This window comes from Argopecten irradians, chromosome 11 (genome assembly GCF_041381155.1).
Source record: "Argopecten irradians isolate NY chromosome 11, Ai_NY, whole genome shotgun sequence".
Classification (NCBI taxonomy): Eukaryota; Metazoa; Mollusca; class Bivalvia; order Pectinida; family Pectinidae; genus Argopecten; species Argopecten irradians.
In genome coordinates, this window is record NC_091144.1 from 12,296,715 (window position 1) to 12,320,430 (window position 23,716).

Consider the following 23,716-nt stretch of genomic DNA (forward strand, 5'->3'; position numbering starts at 1 on the left):
GTCAGCGACCGGTATTGATCTTTTAAAATGCTATATCTCAGGGTAATAAATCTAACCAAGTTTGACTTATTTCCTATGAAAATTAAGACAATAATGCTCTCATAAAACTTACCTTTGTAAAATATGGTTAATTTGATCCCCTCTTAAGGGGAAAATATGAGATTCCAGGTCTATCAAATTCACAATTTTTGTAAAGAACCTTAAGACTTATGAAGAGTATCTGGTTCCATCAAATCTGTTAATTCAGAAAAAGATTTTTAAAATTTCAAGTCAATTTTGTTAAGGACCCTTCCATCTATGAATTATATAAGTTTTAGCCTATTTGACCCCTTTTGGCCCCACCCCTTAGGCCCCTTGGAGGTGTGTGGGACGGGGGGTCTGGAACCATATAATTCACAAATTTGATTGACCTTTGGCTTTGGAAGGTTTATATAAAACTTGAGACTTGGTAAACTATTGCTAATGAAGGACACGCGCGCTACATCGAGATCTCCAAAATGGAATTAACAAATCAACTGATGCTGATTTCATTGCATTAAAGGTCATAAAAACCATGTATCAGTTAAAATAGGGGTGTTTATAAACGGCACGGAAAAACTTGTACGAGTTATCGTTCTTTAACCAGCAGACTTGTGACGTCACACCGGCCCACTTTAAATAAAGGCCTCCATGAAACCTGTTGTGTTGGAGACCTTGAGGATAGTGATTCAACTCTTCATTACTGGATTTTCTTACCTGTATATGTTTACAAGTGAACGTTAATATTATGATGGGATTTAGGATCGCTGTTTCTGAATATGGAAGCGAGTGACAATCACTAGCAACGGAGTGACAGAGTGTACGAGACATGAACAAGCCTAACTTGACAGTCAGAGAATCGTTTTTTCTTTACGTATATAGAGTAGTGTAGTCTAGCCTATTTATTCTCGTGTTTTATATTTTAATTGGTCATTGGCATGTCAAGGTGGTAAATGTGGTGAACAGAACACGTAACTAAAATATTCCTCGACGAATTTGCTTTACCGTATCACCATTCAATTAATCGGATATACATGTTATATAATTCGATTAAATACGGCATAGACCTTGCTCCTTTACTAAATGTTAAATTGGCTTGCCATATGGTACATACAGACTAAAGACATGAACACAATTCTATAGAATTTAGTAGTATTAAAATGTTTTTAAATGTTGCTATATATACAGACTTATCATATCATATTAAAATCTAAATATTACTCTTAACAATGCTCACATTAACTTTGGAGTTAGTTATGAAAAATAAAGAATAAAAAAAAACTTTGGAGTTAGTGCTCACTTATTGAAAAACAAAGTTGTTTTTTTTTCGTACTAAATATACATGGTTTGCTCATTGTACATTATTAATTAATTATAAATTTGTTCATTAAATATGTATTTACAACTCAGCTATAAGTAGTTTGACAACCAGTTGAAAAATACTGAATTGGTGTGTCCGGACCAACACATTTGTCCACTCCATCGGGCTCCGGCTTTCTATCAATGTGGCACTGGTCAGCTCTATAGACAGGAAATCTAGATTGACGTAGATGTACTCTCAGCAGATGTAGGTAGAATATCTTCCGCCATGTTTACGCTCTTCAAAAGCTAAAGAAACAACTTTTTTATATTTTTTTAACATGCCATATTATGTAAGGGTTTTGGGTTTTAATTTTTAGGTCATCTCGAAGTCAGGATGACCTATAGCCATCATGCTTCTTCCGTCGTCGTGCGCCGTCCGTAAACTTTTCACATTTCAATATTCTTCTCAAGTTTGACCAGTGGGATTGAGCTGAAACTTACCTGAAATGATCCTGAGATGGTCCCGACAAAGTGTTCTTATTTTTCGGGTCGATCTGAAATTCTAGATGGCCGCCACAGCCGCCATCTTGAAAACACATTTTGAACTTCTTCTCAAGTTCTACCGGTGTGCTTTGGCTGAAACTTGCATGAAATGATCCTGACATGGTCCCGACAAAGTGTTCTTATTTTTCGGGTCGATCCGAAATCCAAGATGGCCGCCACAGCCGCCATCTTGAAAACACATTTTGAACTTCTCAAGTTCTACCGGTGCGATTTGGCTGAAACTTGCATGAAATGATCCTGACATGGTCCTGACAAAGTGTTCTTATTTTTCGGGTCGATCCAAAATCCAAGATGGCCACCACAGCCGCCATCTTGAAAACACATTTTGAACTTCTTCTCAAGTTCTACCGGTGCGATTTGGCAAAACTTGCATGAAATGATCCTGACATGGTCCCGACAAAGTGTTGTTATTTTTCGGGTCGATCCGAAATCCAAGATGGCCACCACAGCTGCCATCTTGAAAACACATTTTGAACTTCTTCTAAAGTTCAACAGATGCGATTTGACTGAAACTTGCATGAAATGATCCTGACATGGTCCCGACAAAGTGTTCTTATTTTTCAGGTTGATCCGAAATCCAAGATGGCCGCCACAGCCGCCAGCTTGAAAACACATTTTGAACTTCTCAAGTTCTACCAGTGCGATTTGGCTGAAACTTGCATGAAATGATCCTGACATGGTCCTGACAAAGTGTTGTTATTTTTCGGGTCGATCCGAAATCCAAGATGGCCGCCACAGCCGCCATCTTGAAAACACATTTTGAACTTCTTCTCAAGTTCTACCGGTGCGATATGGCTGAAACTTGCATAAAATGATCCTGACATGGTCCCGACAAAGTGTTGTTATTTTTCGGGTTGATCCGATATCCAAGATGGCCGCCACAGCCGCCATCTTGAAAACACATTTTGAACTTATTCTCAAGTTCTACCGGTGTGCTTTGGCTGAAAATGATGATTGCATGAAATGATCCTGACATGGTCCCGACAAAGTGTTCTTATTTTTCGGGTCGATCCGAAATCCAAGATGCCGCCACAGCCGCCATCTTGAAAACACATTTTGAACTTATTCTCAAGTTCTACCGGTGTGCTTTGGCTAAAACTTGCATGAAATGGTCCTGACATGGTCCCGACAAAGTGTTCTTATTTTTCGGGTCGATCCGAAATCCTAGATGGCCACCACAGCTGCCATCTTGAAAATACATTTTGAACTTCTTCTAAAGTTCAACAGATGCGATTTGACTGAAACTTGCATGAAATGATCCTGACAAGGTCCCGACAAAGTGTTCTTATTTTTCAGGTTGATCCGAAATCCAAGATGGCCGCCACAGCCGCCAGCTTGAAAACACATTTTGAACTTCTCAAGTTCTACCAGTGCGATTTGGCTGAAACTTGCATGAAATGATCCTGACATGGTCCTGACAAAGTGTTCTTATTTTTCGGGTCGATCGGAAATCCAAGATGTCCGCCACAGCCGCCATCTTGAAAACACATTTTGAACTTATGCTCAAGTTCAACCGGTGCGATTTGGCTGAAACTTGCATGAAATGATCCTGACATGGTCCCGACAAAGTGTTGTTATTTTTCGGGTCGATCCGAAATCCAAGATGGCCGCCACAGCCGCCATCTTGAAAACACATTTCGAACTTCTTCTAAAGTTCAACAGATGCGATTTGACTGAAACTTGCATGAAATGATCCTGACATGGTCCTCGACAAAGTGTTGTTATTTTTCGGGTTGATGCGAAATCCAAGATGGCCGCCACAGCCGCCATCTTGAAAACACATTTTGAACTTCTTCTCAAGGTCTGCCGGTGCGATTTGGCTGAAACTTGCATGAAATGTTCCTGACATGGTCCTGACAAAGTGTTGTTACATCTCTGGTTGATCCCAAATCGACGATGGCTACCATTACATGATATCTAATTAATTTCCTATATGATTATTGCCAAGGTAATCAGACGACCGTTAAGGCCCTTGGGCCTCTTGTTTTAACATTATAAATATGATGTACAAATGTTTTTGAGATGATGAGCATTTAATGCAAGATTACATCAAGAGAAGAGTCGACCCTGACATTCCTTTTCTGTTGTTTCCTGTTTCTTTTTTGTGCTCTTACCCTTACAAGTACAGGTTGGAGAAGTTGTAACTTGAGTGGCGGTGGTTTTGATATATAGAAAAGCTACAGATAAGCTGTGAAGAGGCAAGGTGCTTTATTCATTGATCTGGTCAATGCATATTTGGGGTTTATACCCATATGGTTACTGTATATCTTTCTTTAATTTCCATGTGTAGCGTATTTCTCTTCTGTATTTCCCCTTCGCAACCTAGTCCACAACTTACCCAATAGTGTACCATCCCTAGTTTTTTACTGGATTTATATTATAAAGTCTACTCTCGATGTAAAGTAGAAATTAACCCCATCCCCCAGGTCATACACTGTACAATGTTGGCCTAGTACAATATAAATTAATACTTATTATCGAGTCCATCTTATATTTTTTTTAATGCTTTTTCATATAAATTTGATTTGTTTAATTTACTATATATGACTACTAACGCCTACTATATCATATGATATGTACTGAGCTTTTATATACATAACGTTAGGCTAACTAAACTCTACAGTAGATCTATCTAATTACCTCCAGTCTTCGTCGCTTAAGAACAACATTGCTCCTCCTTCTCTTTCGTCTGGGGGGTCTCAAAATCCGGACGCTTGTTTTAAGTGTAATATTCCTCGACGAATGGGGCGGTGATTAGTCAAATACAGTAGGGATCGCTTCAAGTTTCAGACAAAGTTTCTTCGGCTCATACCCAATTGACGCCATTAACCTCGGATCCTTGACGAAACACTCTGGAACAAAGTGGTACCTGCAAAGTCTTGTGTGAGGACGGAGAAAATCCTTTTCGTTTACAATCTTTCCTTTCTTAATTTTCTATCCTAAGGAATAACAAGAGGCCCATGGGCCTTAATGGTCACCTGAGTTAGAATATATAATGAAACAAATTAAAGACATATAAACACTATATGCTGGGCCTTGAAGTTGGTCAGTGATTTATAAATTTGACCTTTTTAGACTATGAAGAGTATTTGCTTCCATCAAACCTGTGAACTTAGAGGTATTTTTGAAATTTTAATCAATTTGACCCTGTTTGGTCCTGCCCCTCTGGTCCCCCAGGAGGTCATCGAGGACGGATATGGATGTTGAAATGCTATATCTTCGGCTAATAATTCTAATCAAGTTTGACTAATTTCCTACGAAAATTGGGCAAATAATGTTCACAAATATGTTTTTCCTATATAAACTAAAGTAAACTTGACCCCTCCCCAGGGGGTAACGTGAGACCCCAAGATCATATAATTCAGTTTTTATAAAACACCTGAAGACCTTTCCATCTATAATTATTTGATTCTACTATATCAAGAATTTTAGAAGATTTTCAAAGTTTTAGCCTATTTGACCCTATTTTAGCCCCGCCCCCAGGGGGTCGGTCAGGACCAATGTGGATATGATATTAAAGGCTAATAATTCTAACCAAGTTTGACTCATTTCCTATGAAAATTGAGCAAAAAATGCTCATTAATGTGTTTTTCCTATATAAACTATAGTAAACTTGACCCCCTCCCCAAGGGGAAACAGGAGACCCCAGGGTCATATAATTTACAATTTTTATAAACAAACTTTAAGACCTTTTCATATCTATAAAGTGTATTTGATTATACCATTTCCAGAATTTTAAAAGAATATTTTTGAAGTTTTAGCCTATTTGACCTTTTTTGGCCCCGCCCCTCTGCCCCCAGGGGGTCGGCCTGGACCAATATGGATATGATATTAAAATGCTATCTCAGGCTAATAATTCTAACCAAGTTTGACTCGTTTCCAATGAAAATTGAGCAAAAAATGCTCATAAATATGTTTTCCCTATATAAACTATAGTAAACTTGACCCCCTCCCCAAGGGGAAACAGGAGACCCCAGGGTCATATAATTCACAATTTTTGTAAAGGACCTTAAGACCTTTCTATTTATGAAAAGTATTTGTTTCTACCCTTTCCAGAATTTCAGAAGAAGATTTTTGAAGTTTTAGCCTATTTGACCCTTTTTTAGCCCCGCCCCTCTGCCCTTAGGGGGTCGGCCAGAACCAATGTGGATATGATATTAAAACGCTATCTCAGGCTATTAATTCTAACCAAGTTTGACTCGTTTCCAATGAAAATTGAGCAAAAAATGCTCATAAATGTGTTTTCCCTATATAGACTATAGTAAACTTGACCCCCTCCCCAGGGGGAAACGTGAGACCCCAGGGTCATATAATTCACAATTTTTGTAAAGGACCTTAAGACCTTTCTATTTATGAAAAGTATTTGATTCTACCATATCCAGAATTTTAGAAGAAGATTTTTGAAGTTTTAGCCTATTTGACCCCTTTTGACCCAGTCTCTAAGGCCCCTGGGGGTCAGTTATAGAAAATTTGTTAATAGGATTAAATGGCCATCTCATACTGATAATTCTGACAATATTTGACTCATTTCCTATTACAAATGACCAAATAATGCGCAAAAATGTGTTTTCTCAATATAAAGTATAGTAAACTTAACCCCCTCCCCAGGAGGAAACTAGAGACCCGAGGGTCATATAATTCACAATTTTTGTAAAGGACCTTAAGACCTTTCTAACTATGAAGAGTATTTGATTCTACCACATCTGTGAGTAGAGAAGAAGATTTTTGAAATTTTACTCAATTTTACCCCTTTTGGCCCCTCCCACAGCCCCCTGGGATGGGGGGGGGGAACATATAATTCACAATTTTGATTGGCCTTATGCCTTAGAAGGTTTGTGCAAAATTTCATTGAAATTGCTTCAGCAGTTTTGGAGAAGTCGAAAATGTAAATTGTTTGCGGACATACGACGGACGACGACGGACAAAAGGCAATTGGAATAGGTCACTTGAGACTTCGTCTCAGGTGACCTAATAAAAAACGTACTGGTTTTCTTCCCATCATCTGATCTGTTGGTGCAATTCAACGACGCACACTGTACCATGTTCGTTTACGTTTTCTGCTACGTCGCCTGCATTTGACAGTTCGATTTTGACAGCTTCGTGGATGCTGGCCTGTGTGACGTCACAGACAAAGGGAACGTACTGCGTACAGACTGTCAGATACAAGCGACCGAGGAAAATATGCCACTTTTAAACATTCGAATAAGATATGAAAACGATTTGGTTTTGAAAATCATGATGTAACATGTTTTAATGATGAATAATCGCTATTTTGGCGAACAATTTGGGCTGCATTAGGGTTTAGGGTTTTTATCACCTTTAAGCTAAACACCATCCAACTGTAGAGATGAAACAAGAGGCCCAATATCGCTCACTTGGTTTGTAATGCCAAGTTATGCTCTGAATACAGGTTTTTGTTTGTTTGTTTGATTCATTAACGTCCTATTAACAGCTATGTTTATGTAAGGACGGCCTCCCGTGTATGTGGTGTGTGCCCTGGGAGACTGCGGTATATTCATGTTGTGTCTTCTTGTTAGTGGAACTGTTGCCCTTTTATAGTGCTATATCACTGGAGAATGCCGCCGAAGACACCAAGCAACCCCCCACCCGGTCACATTATACTGACAACGGGCGAACCAGTCGTCCAACTCCCTGTTTGCTGAGCGCTAAGCGGGAGCAGAAACTACCACTTTTATAGTCTTTGGTGTGTCTCGGCCAGGGGACAGAACCCAGAGCCTTCCTCACAGGGGCGAAAGCTCAAGGGAACTCGATATAAAAAATTGGAAAGATATTGTCTGTTCGATAATTAACGATAAAAATGTTTGACCGAATAAAACTTAGAACAAATTACACCACTTACGTTTTTTGTAGCAAGACAAAAAATAATATAGGAAATATTGAAAATGTCTCACCATAACAAAAGAAAATAAATAGAACAGAGTAACGTGTTGTGAACCAGCGTCTTTTATCATTCCATTTTCATGAAAAATGTACAACACCAGTGAAAGAATGGATATATCGCCACTGCAACAACCTGATGGAAATTTCCATTTGAAATTAACGGAAATGGACTTGTTAGAAATGAAAGAGGATGAAGTAGAAAACTTTATCGCACAAATTGAAATGTCTGAATTAATTGATGCGAAATATCAACAAAATATCCAAGAGGCACTGCGAGGTCCTGCATTGGAACCCCCCCCCACCCCCACCCCACCAAAGACGCATTGTCAGCCAAAACGGGAAACTGAAACCCCGGAATCTCAACAAATACCGAAAAGATTTAAAAGCAAAAGCGACGAAGAACTTAAAAAGTACAAAAAAATGGTCAGTCGGAGGCAACAAAGAAAAACACTAAATGCGGAATGAAAATACTGCAAGGTAAATCTTTAGTTGCTTGCGATAAAATAAATTTCGCTCATGCAGTTCGAAAATTTAAACTAAAATGCTGATTATGAAATACAGACAATATGCAGCAATAAACACACCAAAAATTGAAAATGTAAAATATGTCAAAGCATTTACATCATTGAGTGCGTCTCGTAAAATATGACCACCTATATTTAGTCAGCAATGGCAACATAAATGTACATGTACAACAAATGCAATGTATCAAACGATTACGTAAACAGATGAATGTACATTGTATGAATGGACATACCGGTAACCCCAAATGCACAACAATGTATCAAATACATATGTTGTAAACAGTAAACGTGTGCTTTTTCTTTTTTTCCACAGACTTGCACAACGAGACATATGGATTTCATCTCGATATTGGAAATGTTACGCCTGACGAATTTTCTGCAAAATTCTACTGTGAAGTAAAACCAGCAACGAATTCAAAGAAATCTAAGATGATCCAGAAGATTATCATAAGAATACGATGGAATCAATTCGATCTGCCATAAATCAACTTTTAGCAGATCTTAATAGAAATGTAGACATTGTTCACGACACAATTTTTAAACCATCAAACAAAAAACTTAATGGGTTACTGAAAATGAGAATAAGGGAAGGTAACTTACGCCCAATCCAACACAAAGAAATCATCCCAATAAGTGACCTTATCAAAATCTCCACTTACCTTGAAATAGCCCACACATGGCCAATTAAACTCCGTTTAGGTGTGTGGTATTTCCTTTCTATCAATTCTGTTAGCCGTGGACTAAAATTCCACCATCAACTGCACAAAAATTCCCTCATTTTTTTTAGTTGATGATGAAGGCAAAGAATATGCACATTTGACACCATTGTACATCAGTTCGCGATACTTAAAGAAATATTGTTAAAGACATTAATGTATTGTAAAAAATTTCAACTGAATTTAGGAATTGTATCTTTTGTTAGATTTGAATGTTTTCTGAAATTATGACAATTAAAAATTATAAGAAACGAGTAATTATTTTGTTGTCAATGCCGCAATGCGGCAGGCAGCGCGGGGTCATGACCCCACTTTTGGTGGGAACATATAAATGTCTCTATTGCAATCAGCTGTTCAATCAAATTCGTTGACAATGACGGGAGAGAAAAAATATGGGTATTTTAATAAAAAATATGCAACTGCTGCGGGAAAAAATAATATTCATTTACTTGAAAAACTGTAAATATAAGGAATAGATGAAGTTGAGGTTATGAGGGTATAATGATCATCTATTCCTTAATTAACTACTCGGCCACCGTGACACCTAATGTGGTGTGTCGCGTGTATGTGGCCTAGTGTATCGTGCATGTTTTGGTCAAATTAGGCCAGAAAGATCTTTGTGGAAGGGGAAAAGAGTTTGTATACATTTTGGCTCTGAAGCCCTGGGGGCAGGTCGTAATTGGGGAAACAGAGGTAAATCCTTTAAATCGTTACTAGTCATAGAGTTCTGCATGGAATGTAACTCAATTTGGCCCCCATAGGGAAATTAGAGGTAAATCTTTAAATACCTTCAGAAAAGAAACAATGCAGTCCTGTATTCAGAATTTTGTTTGTTTGTTTGATTTATTTACGTCCTATTAACAGCACATTACTTCGCATTACAATAACAAGGTGATCAATACAGGCCCTTTAGGCCTCTTTTTTTCCTTCATGGCAGTGACACTTATCCATGTCCGAGTAAAGGTTATTGTCGGTAACCCTTGCTTGATAACGAAACTAAATCAACTATCATGTGTTTTTCATTTGTTATTGATTTTTGGAAAAAAATACCCAGGTACCTGTAAGTTGTCAAATATTTGTGAATGAGACGTCATATACCGTTGATTTCCAACTTCTAGTCGACAGCTCAAATTGATGCCGTAATTTACATGTCGTTTCCTTGTGAAGTGTCTAAATTCCATTTGTATGCATAGTTAGATTAAATATGATTTGATAATTAATTTAAGTGTCCTGTCATAATATATAACCAGCATATAGCCATCCTTGATTTTGATAGTTCGCTATTTCTCAAAAATTACTGGAGGGATCTCTCTTAATAAATTTATATAGGTACCCTTGAGCCCTTGTTATGCATAATGCCTGTTGGGACTGATCAGTCAACAATGTGGCCAACCGGCAGTCATTTTGGATTTTATCGTTGAAGTTTGTTACCAATATTTTTAGGAAAGCACTAACATTTTTATGTACTATGTTTGAAAAAGGTTGGAAAAGCGGGAAAATGATCCGGTGGTGATGAAAGCCACGTGACAAGACTGACTGAATGTTGTATTCCGGACACAGCGTTTTAATCAAATAAACGTAACAAGGGTGACATGCGTGGTATGCATACCAGTCAAAGCCAAGAATAGCAACTGCTCACATGCCTCACGCAGCGACAACTTTGTGCGGTTCCTTGTAGGTCTCACCACCACAGCTTCCCATACCAGCAACCTTCCATTCGGAGTCATTGCCCTCCAACTTTGAGGTGGCCAAGCTATGCCTTCAAAACTTTCTTCTTCAATCAGGCTCCATTCGTTCCTGGTAGATGAAATAATCGCAACTTTCCCTTCCTCATAAGTTTCCAAGCCTTCGCCTCGATGTTGACTTTTTCGAACATCCTTAATATCCCTCCTCGATGTAGGCTGAGCGCTAAGCAGAACGATACGGTCTCCCAAAATACACACCCCGCACTACATACACGCTACACATCGCATATATGGGATGCCGTCTTCATAGCTGTAAATAGGACGTTAATTAATTAAACAAACAAACTTTACAAGACTTGACTGTTAATGGGACGCTAATTAATCAACACTGTCCTGCAGGTAGGGCGTTAGAATTGTACCTGCTGCCCCTATTGCATGATAGCCCTGCAGGTAGGGCGTTAGAATTGAACCTGCTGCACCTATTGCATGATATCGTAAAAGGCGACTAAATTTAGGATCTTATCTTTTCTCTTCTTCCAAACTGACTTTATCTTTCCTAATGCCTCCCTTGGCACCGCCTCACTTTTGGTCTTGAGTTGAGCGTTCGTCCCTGTGAGGAAGGCTCTGGGTTCTGTCCCCTGGCCGAGACACACCAAAGTCTATAAAAGTGGTAATTTCTGCTCCTGCTTAGCGCTCAGCATACAGGGAGTGGGACGACTGGTTCGGCCGTTGTCAGTATAATGTGGCCGGTTGGGGAGTGTTGCTCGGTGTCTTCGGCGGCATGCTTCAGTGATATAGCACTATAAAAAGGGCAACAGTTCCACTATACAAGAAGACAACATGAATATACCGCAGCCTCCCAAAACACGCACCTCGCACAAAATACATGCAACACGCCGCGTACATTGGAGGCCGTCCTTACATGACCATAGCTGTTAATAGGACATTAATTAATCAACCCTATTGCATGATCGTAAAAGGCGACTAAATTTAGGATCTTATTTTTTCTTCCTTCCTAACTGACTTTATACTTCCTAATGCCTCCCTTGGCACCGCCTCACTTTTGGCCTTGAGTTGAGCATTCGCCCATGTGAGGAAGGCTCTGGGTTCTGTCCTCTGGCCGAGACACACCAAAGTATACACAAGTGGTAGTTTCTGCTCCTGCTTAGCGCTCAGCAAAAAGGGAGTGGGACGACTGGTTCGCCCGTTGTCAGTATAATGTGACCGGGTGGGGTGTGTTGGTTGGTGTCTTTGGCGGCATGCTTCAGTGATATAGCACTTCCGGTTGCGCACGCACCTATGGCGGATGGTTAGAAATTTCTTCTGAAGATCGGCTGATCTAAATCGATCATCATCACACTTTCTTTTACATTTTTCAGTGACATATTTTGGTAAAAATGTAGAACTGGTTATATTCTACCATATTTTTTGACTTTAGGCTGATTATAGGGACATATTTTTGCAAGAATAGGATGCATTTTACTGTCAAGTGATTTTCAAAAATCAAAATGGCTACCACCTGATCCAAATTGATCCTAATTACCTTTTCTTTACATTTTTCATTGTCATATTTTGATATAAATGTAGTACTCATCATATTCTATCATATTATCGACCATATGCTGATATAGGGATGCATTTTTTCCATATATTAGGATAATGTTACTTGCTACGGACATGTGATTTTCAAAAATTCAAAATGGCTAACTCTTGAGGACGAGTCGAGGCGACCTTCTGTAAGTAGACAACTTTTCTGTTCATTATTTAAAGATAACATTATATCATGTAATAAGAATGGTACACCCCTAAATTCACATTTTTGCCCAATACTTTATAATTATCCCCATGAGTGTATCGAAACTCCAAAAATATCTAGAAAGAAACCCGCCCCAGCTAGATGTTCGTAGTGATCGTACAATCATTTTCGTCTCTGATAGTAAGGGCCTAAAACTAAGAGATGTAGCTGAGACGCCTATTGAAAAAAGTATTGTGTGGTACTGTCGCCCTGGCCAGAACACCCGAGTTTCGATTAACTATATAGTTGAGAACTTGGAGCCCTTCATTAGGCGTTACACTAAGGTGTCAATATTTCTCTGGACGGGCACGTGTGATCATACCAAGAAGACTGGTCGATTCATCGGCCTACATGAGGCCCCTATCGACAATGTAATAGAGCAGTACAGCAGACTCGTCTCCCTCAGTAACAAATATGGAGACTCTGTAAAGTTCACTATTCTAGAGTGCCCTTACTACAGTATCCGGATATGGAATGCGAATAAAGGCTATGAAAATCCTGAAACACTCGCCGACTCAGACTCTATCTTAAGAGCGAAAATAGATGAGCTGAACAAAGGTATCCACGCCCTAAACCGCGAATTAGGAACAGCCTCTCCCCAACTAACCCTTGACATGTTCAAGTCGAGAAAGAGCAACAAAGCCTACACAACCGAAAAAATATCATACTCGCTTCTATCTGACGGGGTCCATTCCACCAAAGTTCTAAACAAATACTGGCTGAGAAGGATCATAGAGTACTTTGTTGCTGAACTCTAACATTTATACTAACTAGTTTCTGCTCAGTTGTTTGGGGATTGCTCCGCCACTGAGCTAGTAAACTACATATTTGTACAACATACAAGAACTGTCTTTAAATACCACATAGTATAGTTCATTTCTGTCTACCTAGTGTATTCACCATGGACAAAGACCAGCGCAATAAGAGGTCCAAACCAGAAGACTCACTACATCTGTGTGGCCAATGTGAAACAGAACTCAACACACACACGAATCATATTCAGTGTGATATTTGTGGGTTAAACTACTGCCAAAGATGTTCGAGGATTTCGGATATGGCCTATCAGTGTCTTATCAATAGTGACATAGATAACATGACCTGGTCATGCAGAGTGTGTAAAAGAACAAAACCAACTCTGGACCATATTAATAACTCCCTCAAAATGTTGTGTGAGAAAAACGAAGTCAGACTCGACAGCATAGAGAGCAGGCTAAACCAACTAGAAACCACCTCCAAAGAAACCAAGACGGAACTTCTCAAAACATCTACAATGATGGATAACCTCAGAGATAATGTCTTCGATCTAGTTGACGAGAGAACGAAAGAACTCCAAGAACGACGTTCCAAGGAAGAAAATGTGATATTATTTAATATGCCTGAATGTGAAAACCAAACACCAGATGAAATAAAAACCCATGACACTCAGGTCTTTAACCAGTTATGTACAGCCCTCACTGGATCCATACCGGAAACACTCTCCATGTATAGACTCGGCAAGCATAACAAAGACAAATCCAGGCCACTAGTAGCTGTAATGAAGGCAAAACAGGAGCGTAAACAACTCCTGGAGAAGGCAAGAAATATCAAAGACAGAGCCCCTCCATCTCTAAAGAATGTCATATTGACAAGAGATCTTACCAAACTACAACGTGAGGAACGAAAGGCAAAATTCAAAGCAAAAAAGACTGTGGAAAACTTAAAGGAGTCCCCCTCAAGCTCAAGCTCCTCTGGAACCAAGATAAACAAAAAATCTAAGGAGAAAGACCTGCTGTCTTGGGATAGCCCCGCCACAGGTCCTATCCGAAACCCCAGTCATCCAAAACCTTCAACCATCCAGAAATCAACAACCGTGGATGACGTTCGGTCACTGCAATCAGTAGACTTTATAAGTCCTATAAGGCCCAGCCAAAGGTCAGCCAAGTTGAGAATGGTTACAGCTAGTGTATATAATGATACAACTCTCAACTCTTCCCAAATTTCCATCATGGACGACCAAGAGGAAACACTAGCATATGCAATTGATTCGGACGATAACCCGGTCAACGATACCATTACCGAATCAGGTTCCCAAAAGACCATATTATAGGATACCTGTTTTACCAGTTTTACCCAAGATGATGTTCAAAATGAAGTATGTGGGAAACTAACTACTATGTACTCGAACTGTGATACACTAACACAAAACAAAAAAGCTGAATTAGAAGACATTATACGGATTAGTCACCCTGACATAATATGTCTAACCGAGATTCTTCAAAAAAAAACCATCATATACTTATGACGATCGTCACTACAAGATAGAAAACTACCACCACTATGTAGCTAGCAACATGAAGAGAGGAGTAGTGATCTACATTAAGAGTAACATCAGCTCGGAATACGTTGAGCTAGACCCTCTAGAAGATCAAGTATCTTGCACCATTAATCTACGAAATAGAGACCAACTCCTTATTTGGAATATCTATAGGAGCCCAAATAACACAGAAGAGAACAACAATAAAATACTAGAAATCTTTGACAGGCTGTATACCTATGAACTTTACACATATATTAGTAGTAGGAGATATGAACTTCAAACAGATCAACTGGGAGACTATGTCAACAACGGTCGGAAACAACCACCCTGCTAACAAATTTCTGTCTACTATCGAGGACTGTTACATGTTTCAACACGTAAAGGATCCGACTAGATATAGAGAAGGCCAAGTAAGTAATATCCTGGACCTGATCATCACAAATGAGGAAGGAATGGTGGAAAATCTTGAGTATAATCCAAGTCTAGGTTCCAGTGACCACCTAGTACTGGCATTTGACCTAATCGTGTATGTTGATAGCAACCCTAAAGACAACACTAAAACAAGATACAACTTCCATAAAGGAGACTATGAAACTATCAGGCAAAATCTTACAAACATCCAACTACAAGACATTGAGAACTGTTCTAATGTATCGGAAGCCTGGGAAGTCTTCAGTCAACAACTCGATAGGGAAATTAGGGAGAACATTCCACTACATCAAACTTACAGCCAAAGAAATTCAAAACCATACATATCCAAAACAGCAAAGGATGCAGTTAGACGAAAACGGAAATGCTGGACCAAATACCTACATTGTAAATCCGCTCACAATTTTGCTGAATATAAAATGGCTAGGAACCGTGCTACACAAACTCTGAGGCATTCCAAATACTACTACGAAAAAGACCTGGCTGACAAAATAAAAACTAATCCGAAGCTTTTCTGGAAATATGTTCGAACTAAAACTAACACAGCTACAACGATTGGAAATGTTACAATGCCATCAGGAGAGCTAACATCGACCTCCGAAGAAATAGCCAACACTATGAATAAATACTTCGCCAGTGTGTTTACTGCAGAGGAAAGAATCAGAGAAAGACCACACCTTACAACCAGAAATTATGCTGAACCCCTTGAGACGATTACTGTGACTGTCACACAAGTTGAAAAAGCCATCAATAAAATCAACCCTAACAAATCACCAGGTCCAGATAATATCCATTCAATGCTGCTGGCAAAAACAGTTAATGAAATAAAAAGTGTACTAACTATTATATTCAACAAATCAATCCAAGAAGGGACACTCCCAGACCCATGGAAAAAAGCCAACGTTTGCCCAATATTCAAAAAAGGTTCAAGGAAAGACCCAAGTAACTAGACCAATCAGCCTGACCTCAGTACCTAGCAAGATTTTACAAAGAATAGTGAGAGACGAAATTGTCAAACATATGGATACCAACAACCTATTCACAAAAGAGCAACACGGTTTCAGACAGGGACGTTCATGCACCACTCAATTACTGGAATGCCTGGAAGACTGGACAATATCAATGGATGAAGGGCACAATACCGATGTGATATACCTGGACTTCAGCAAGGCGTTTGACAAGGTATGTCATGTCACAGCTTACTGCTACACAAACTGGAACAATATGGTATTAAAGGGAGAGTACTCCAATGGATCAGAAATTTTCTCACGGACATGGAACAGCGAGTAATTGTTAACGGAACACGTTCCCATAGTCTACCTGTAACAAGTGGAGTTCCCCAAGGAAGTGTTCTGGGACCTGTACTGTTTCTGATCTATGTAAATGATATTCCAGAAGTTGTGCCATGCCTCGTTAAAATGTTTGCTGACGACACCAAACTTTACAAACAAATATCTACTCCGGGTAGCAGACAAGAACTACAAAATAGCATAGATAAAATGGTAAAGTGGGCAGAGAACTGGCTGATGACTCTCAATCTTACCAAATGTAAACATATGGAGATTGGTAACAACGAGAAAACATCCCAATACAACATCCGGAACGAATCCTCAAACATAACTATCCAGAAAGTCTCAACAGAAAAGGATCTAGGTGTGATCATAGATGAGAAGCTGAACTTCTCGGAACAAGCTAACATAGCAGCACAAAATGGAAATCGTATCATGGGAGTAATTTTTAAGACATTTACATACATGGACCAACCTATATTTAGAACTCTTTACAAATCCCTGGTACGACCGCACTTAGAATATGCCACTACCATCTGGTCACCGTTCCTACAAAAAGATATCATCAAAATCGAAAATGTCCAACGTAGAGCTACAAAGAGGATTAAAAATATCAAAGACTTGTCCTACGAAGACAGACTTAGAACATTGGGTCTCCCTACACTGGAGTATAGACGAAAACGTTGTGATTTGATTCAACTATACAAGATTATTAATAAGCATGATAAAATAGTCTCAGACACAATGTTTAGTAGTCGACCATACCAGTCAACCCGAGGAAATACCCACAAACTGTTCAAGAGACAAGTTAGGCTGAATACAACAAAAAATGCCTTCTCCAATAGAGTCATCAATCACTGGAATGCATTACCAAACGAGGTAGTCAACGCCAAGTCAATCAACAGCTTTAAGACTCAGCTAAACAAATATTGGAAGACCAACAACAAGTTTGTCTTAAGTGAACATCCTTAGTGAGGCCGGTAGTGTAACTTTTAAAATAGATTTGGTCTAAGGAAACTGCAAAAGAGACTCTATTAAACACATATGCAGCCTATAGACCAATTCTAATCGCCAGTCTACTCAGGTTTATATACTCATCTACCATTAAGTAGGTACAAGATGTTTGGGGATTGCCCCGCCACTTGTATCAGTGTTCCCCATTATATATCATTGTATCAATCTACCCTATAGATAGATCATAATTTTATGAAACTAAATCTATTAACTAGTACGTATACACATAGGGTACCCTCAATTCATTTGACACCAATATTTTAAAATGATACATATTTTCAGTCCCTATGACTTGAATTTATAGATATTTTATTTTTTTTTTTTTTTTTGTTAATAGTGATACTTTTAAATTTTTGTAAATAACTCTATAATATCTGTGCGTGCGTAGCCGGAACTCAAAAGTCGGTGTAGGAGGGGGAAAAACCCCTATCTCCACCAAGATCTATAATACCATCAATGCCTCTCTACAAGTGTGTACACTTTCAACGAGGCCGCCATCAGCGAAGTACTATAACAAGAGGCCCTTGGGCCTTAACGGTCATCTGACTCATGGCACAAAACAACAAAGTCACAGTATAAAGTATGGGTTAACGATTAATATAAACAATACAAGGAACTCCTTAATTGAATATGTAAGTTTCTGAAAAAGGTAAATGTCATTTGTTGAACAAACTTGGTAGTCCTTCATCCAAATATGGTCGAAACTCCTTCAAGGATTAATATAAGGAGGAGTCAAATTCAAAAGCCAAATTTCAGCAAAGCTCCCATTTTGGACCTCGGCCGTACTATCCCCATGGGTCTTACCTCTGTCCTTTATAAAATGATTGTCCTTACCTAAAGTTCCCCCTTCTGAATCAATTAAAACCCCTATAGACCAATTTTCATTGAGATCGGAAACTGAAACCTTAAAACAGGAAGTGGGCCAGCGGCCATCTTGGAATACCAAAATCTTTACTAAAATGTTTGCATGTTGTTCGGCATCAATTAAAACCCCTATAGACCAATTTTCATTGAGATCGGAGACTGAAACCTTAAAACTAGGAAGTGATTTATTTTGATTTATAAGTGTCACAGGACTCATCAAAAATTGTAATGCTGAGTCCTGAGTTACGGGACGCGTAGCGTCCCGCCCGCCCCGAAGCGAGGGAGTTTCGACCGAGCGAAGCGAGGGAGCTTTCTAGGGGGGTCTGGGGGCATGCCCCCCCAGAAAATTTTGAAAATCTAGAAGCAAAATCCTGGCATTTCATGCATTTTGGAGAGGTTTATTTTAATAAAACTTAAGGAGTCTTTCATATAATTTTGGAGGCAGTTTGTAAAGAAAGGGACATTTTTTGCTGGTTTTGTACAAAAATTACAACACAAAAGCAACTCAAGTAAAACAATTTTAATTTATTAATAACAAGATTTAACAAGTAAACTGTAAAAAATAAAGATTAACTAAATTCGCATTTAATTTAACATCATTCAACAAACAAAAATATGACTAGCTTCTTTACTGTATGACTGTTTGTATATTGTCTCATGACTAGACGGATTTTATATAGCTAGAATTTAGTTTTCATTTCACAAAAGCCACTGCCTAGATCATGGAAATGGTCACTGGCAAATTGGACAAGCAAACAGTAAAAAACAAAGAAAACATTAGTAACTAATTACATCATTCAACAAATAAAATATGACTAGATGTTAACTGTATATATGACTATTGCCTCATGACTAGACTGATTTTATATAGCTAGGATTCAGATTCTATTTCAGAAGGGCCATTGTCTAGGTCATGGAAATTGTCATTGGCAAATGGGACTATATGTGAAGAAACAAAGTTATTTCTTCAGTTCATACATTCTCCTATGTTTTAGATTCCATTTGGTAAGTGCCAGGTCATAGTTGAAACTGTCCGTGACACTGGAAAGTTTGACAGACATGATTTTCCTTTGGGTTTCAACAGTCAGTTTGTTTCGGTATATTGTCAGAATTCGGTTTTGAACCGAGAAACCTCTCTCACATCCTGCTGTATGGACACTTGTTGTTAAAGCCAATCTAGCCAAGATGAAGAGGTTTGGAAAGTCATCTTTGTGATGAGTGTACAGAAGATGCCATAGTTTCCACATTTCATCCCTAGGATAACATTCAGCTTTAACAACCTGCTTAGCAAGATGCCATTCCACTTTTACTTGGTTGGGATCAAGCAGAGGAGGGGATGTCTCAGACCTCCTTTCCTTGTCTCCATTTTCCTTCCATTGCACACTCTGTTCTTCTCCATAAAATTCACAGAGCTTGTCGATTTCATTGTTACCATACATATCAAGATCTTGTGAAGAAAGAAAAGTCAAAGGCCTCATAGACAGGACTCCAAAGCACTGCAGTAATTCTTTATCAGGAAACCTGAAATACAGCAAGAGATGTTAGTCAAGAATATGCGGTTCCAGATATAAGGTACTATGAAGCTCATCAACATGATTTCAATAGAATGCACTACTGGCCTTTTCAGTTTGCACTAGAGGAAAGACCAACTTTCATACATGTGTCACAGTGTGTTAGTAAAACTTAAAGTAAATTACTGAAGGTGAATTTACTATAAACTAGGTATAAAGCTAAAAGTCATATATTTATGTTGCTTTGTATGCATGTATAATATTACCTAGACTTGATGTTCTGAATCAGAGCATCCGCAAATTCTTTGGTGATGTTTTCCAGGTTGAATGGACTGCAGGTAATATGATGGTCTTTGAATGTAGATCCAGTCAGGTCTTCAGTCAATTTTAACAGATAGGGAGTTTTCATTGACTTGAGTTGCTCTAGCTTATCCAGACAGTTATCCAGCTTTACCTAGGATTTATGTAAATAAATAGAATTATTTATTTTATTGGTTCTCCAAAACTTGGTTAAATACATTATCACACTTCACATGCAGTTAGATTATAGCCTAACTTCGACCAAAATGTTATCAACATCTGAACATTCATTTCATCCTTCTTTTTTTTTTTACTTATACCAAACAAGGTAATCAATATTTCATATATACTTAACAGCAATGACAATGTTAACTTATGAAGGTAGTTACCTGAACAAGTGCGATATCAATGTTTTCAGTCTGGAAAAACTGGGACAGATCGTCACAGGTACCATGGCATCCATCAACATATAGGTCAATGAGATGAAGCTGTCTGTACCAATCTGTAGCAAAAAGCAAACAACTAAGTTGTATTCAAATTTTCAGATGCGTAGAACTGTAGTAAAGCAGAAAAAAGAAAGCCACATTAGAGCATACCTAATATTTCTTTTTACTGCTATTTGTGTTAAATCTAAATCAGAAAGTGACAATTGTACAAGCTGCTTATATACCATTGGTGCAATTTGATTTAGTTGAAGTGATTTTATTCAATTCACATTTTGAATTATTTCTTTTATTGATTACCTTCTTCTTAAGTCCTGCAGCTTTTGGATCTTCGGAATGGTTTCTTTCAGCAAGGTAGGACAATAGACTATCAAGTGTCCTCCAAACTGTTGTAAGTGCAGAGAAAAAAGAAAGCCACCTTACAGCATGCACCTCCTTATAGTTCAAAACTGGGTCATCCATCAGTTTTTTTGTATCTCGTGCAGCCGTGCCGCACGTTTTGCACTGCCCTGATAAATAAAAAATGAATAATAGATCTGATTAGGTAAAAATTTTCAGCAAAATTATCAATTTTGATTTTACTCTGTAATTTGGCACTTTATTGAATTAATCAAAGAGACAAACAGCATAATAAATGGAAAAAATGAGTACTATTTAGATATATGGAAAGAGGACAGACATAAAGAAAAACGGGGTTATTTTATTATGAATTATTTTAAATGTCTGCAACATTTCTCTAACCTTGAAATAGTAGAACAAGTCTGTCAAGATTTGCTGATGTCTCTTCAACATGGGGATGCTTTCTGCAGCCTGAGAGGTACAAAGGGCCAATCGGTGTGCTATACAATGTGTATTTATCATGTGAGGGTTCTGTCTCTTCAGGATAGCTGCACAACCTGTAGAATAAATATAAATATTTCAACTTTACAAATTTCATCCAACCTTGTTTTAGATTATACAATATACTACAGTATAAAATTGATGATAAAGATTCTTAAACTGATAACAAGTTATTACAAAATTCTGAAACTCACCATTGTGTTTGCCGGTCATTACTGAGGCTCCATCTGACCCAAGGCTAAGGAGTTTCCCTGGTTGTACACCCCAACTCTGAAGCTCTTTCATTATTTCACCAGCTAGTCCTCTGCCTGGATCAGGATAATTATAATATTAAAGCAACATTATATTAAAACGAAACAAGTTATGTGATAGAGAGTTAACTTTACTTTCATTCTCTTTACCTATGTATTTATTTCTGTAATTCTATCTTTCTGTAAAATATATGACTGTGTTATACCAAGTAATTTAGATCCATAAACTTACATATATATAGTGCACTAAATTGATAGAACTGCATACTTTCTGTTTCTTTAATGTCTTATGAAATATTGAAATTATAAGTACATTAAAGTCTTAATTTACTCAAAATCTATGTAGACATGTCATGCATTAATTACTATTTTAATAATGATTTGTTACCTGTTGCATCTGTGCATTCTACATTTGTCAAAAACATTGTCGATGGCTTCATATCTGTCGAAATGACTTGGGCATATAGAACAAGTCTTTTGGTGTTAGAAATGTCTGTGCTCTCATCTGCCAATACTGTTACCACAGGAGATTCATCAAGTTTTTGTTTCACTTGCTCCTCAGAAGTCATGGCCAAAGCATTGAGCAGTTCTGTGCATGTAGTTGAAGAATTGTAAAGCATGTCTGAATTCTTCAAACTATGTAAAGCCTGCAAGTCTTCTGGAGTAAGTGTGTACAAAAACTCAAGAAATGGCTTGAATTTTGCAAAAGGTGTATCCTCCTGACACATCCAGTTAACTATCTTCAGTAGAACAATACTGGCCCTATCCTTCACTTGGTACATTTTCTTCTCGACCGTCTTTCTGTTTGTTTCGTGTATTGGAGCCTGTACAAGGGCGACGTGGTCGGGGTGGTTTGCATGTCTAGTGAGTGTACTGTTCTGGAAATTTGTATTTCTGTTCAATTTCACCATAGCGTTCTGCTTCCTATGTGAAGTACACAAATCGCAATACATAAAACCATCGACATATCTCAACCAGCTGTATGTTTGAAGCCACTGCTGACGAATTTGACTTACAATTTCTAGTTATTTTTGACTTTACAGTTTTTTTTTCATTCGAGTTTATGTCTGTTGAACTTTCTACATGTTTTTCTATTTTGTTACAGTTCGCTAAACGTTAGACGTGTTTTGTGTCGGTTCAGGATTGTTAAATTTTCGTTTACGTCCAGTTACATGTACTTGAGCCATTTCTGTGGTATTTACATCTCTGGTATTTACATCTGGATAAATGAAGCGCTTTCATGCCAACTGTGCTTTGTTACCCTGTATTCAAAACGGCTTAATGACCAAGACTTTCGACGGTACTAATTCCTAGGGTAAATCCCGAGACGCTCCGAATGCTTATAGTCTTGTTCAATCGGACCCTTGTTGCCTACGTGTGTTATGCCAGATTAATCAAGCGTTTGAACGTACACATGATTAACGAGGTATTACGAGGGAAACGACACTTCCGACATTTATCGACGTTCTCATGAATCTAAACACGGGAAACAAATAAAACACGACTCGGCAGAATAAAACTAGATGCGTCAAACAACTCGTTAGATAATATTTCTTTGCGTCCTTTCATAATTTCCGTGCGTATTATACGCGGGACGCAAGGCAAAATGAATCACAAATATGGATGGAAATCCATCGAAGGAAGGAGGAGGAGCGTAGGATTTTAAAGCTAAAATTAAGAAAATTTGCCCTAATTTTGGGGGCCCCACCCTCAGTCCTCTATGTTTGTTTGTTTCGTTTGATTTATATAACGTCCTATTAACAGCTCATGGTCATGTAAGGACGGCCTTCCCATGTATGCGGCTGTGTGTTGAGTGTATGTTGTCGCGAGGTGCGTGTCTTTAGGGAGGACTGCAGGTATATTCGTGTTCGTGTCTTCTTGTATAGTGTGAACTATTTGCCCCTTTCTTATAGTGCTATATCACACTGAAGCATGCCCGCGAAAGACTCACCAAGCAACACACACCCAACCCGG

At 38.4% G+C, this 23,716-nt stretch overlaps 1 protein-coding gene and 1 pseudogene across 1 annotated transcript; one reads left to right on the forward strand and one right to left on the reverse strand.

Annotated features, from left to right (window-relative positions):
* Positions 1-15,070: 15,070 nt before the first annotated feature.
* LOC138334402 (uncharacterized) lies at positions 15,071-16,180 on the forward strand. Its single transcript, XM_069283072.1, has one exon. The coding sequence runs from the start codon at positions 15,071-15,073 to the stop codon at positions 16,178-16,180; it is 1,110 nt and encodes a 369-aa protein (XP_069139173.1).
* A 2,722-nt stretch (positions 16,181-18,902) lies between these two features.
* On the reverse strand, positions 18,903-22,745 carry LOC138334756 (zinc finger protein 862-like; annotated as a pseudogene).
* Positions 22,746-23,716: the final 971 nt, after the last annotated feature.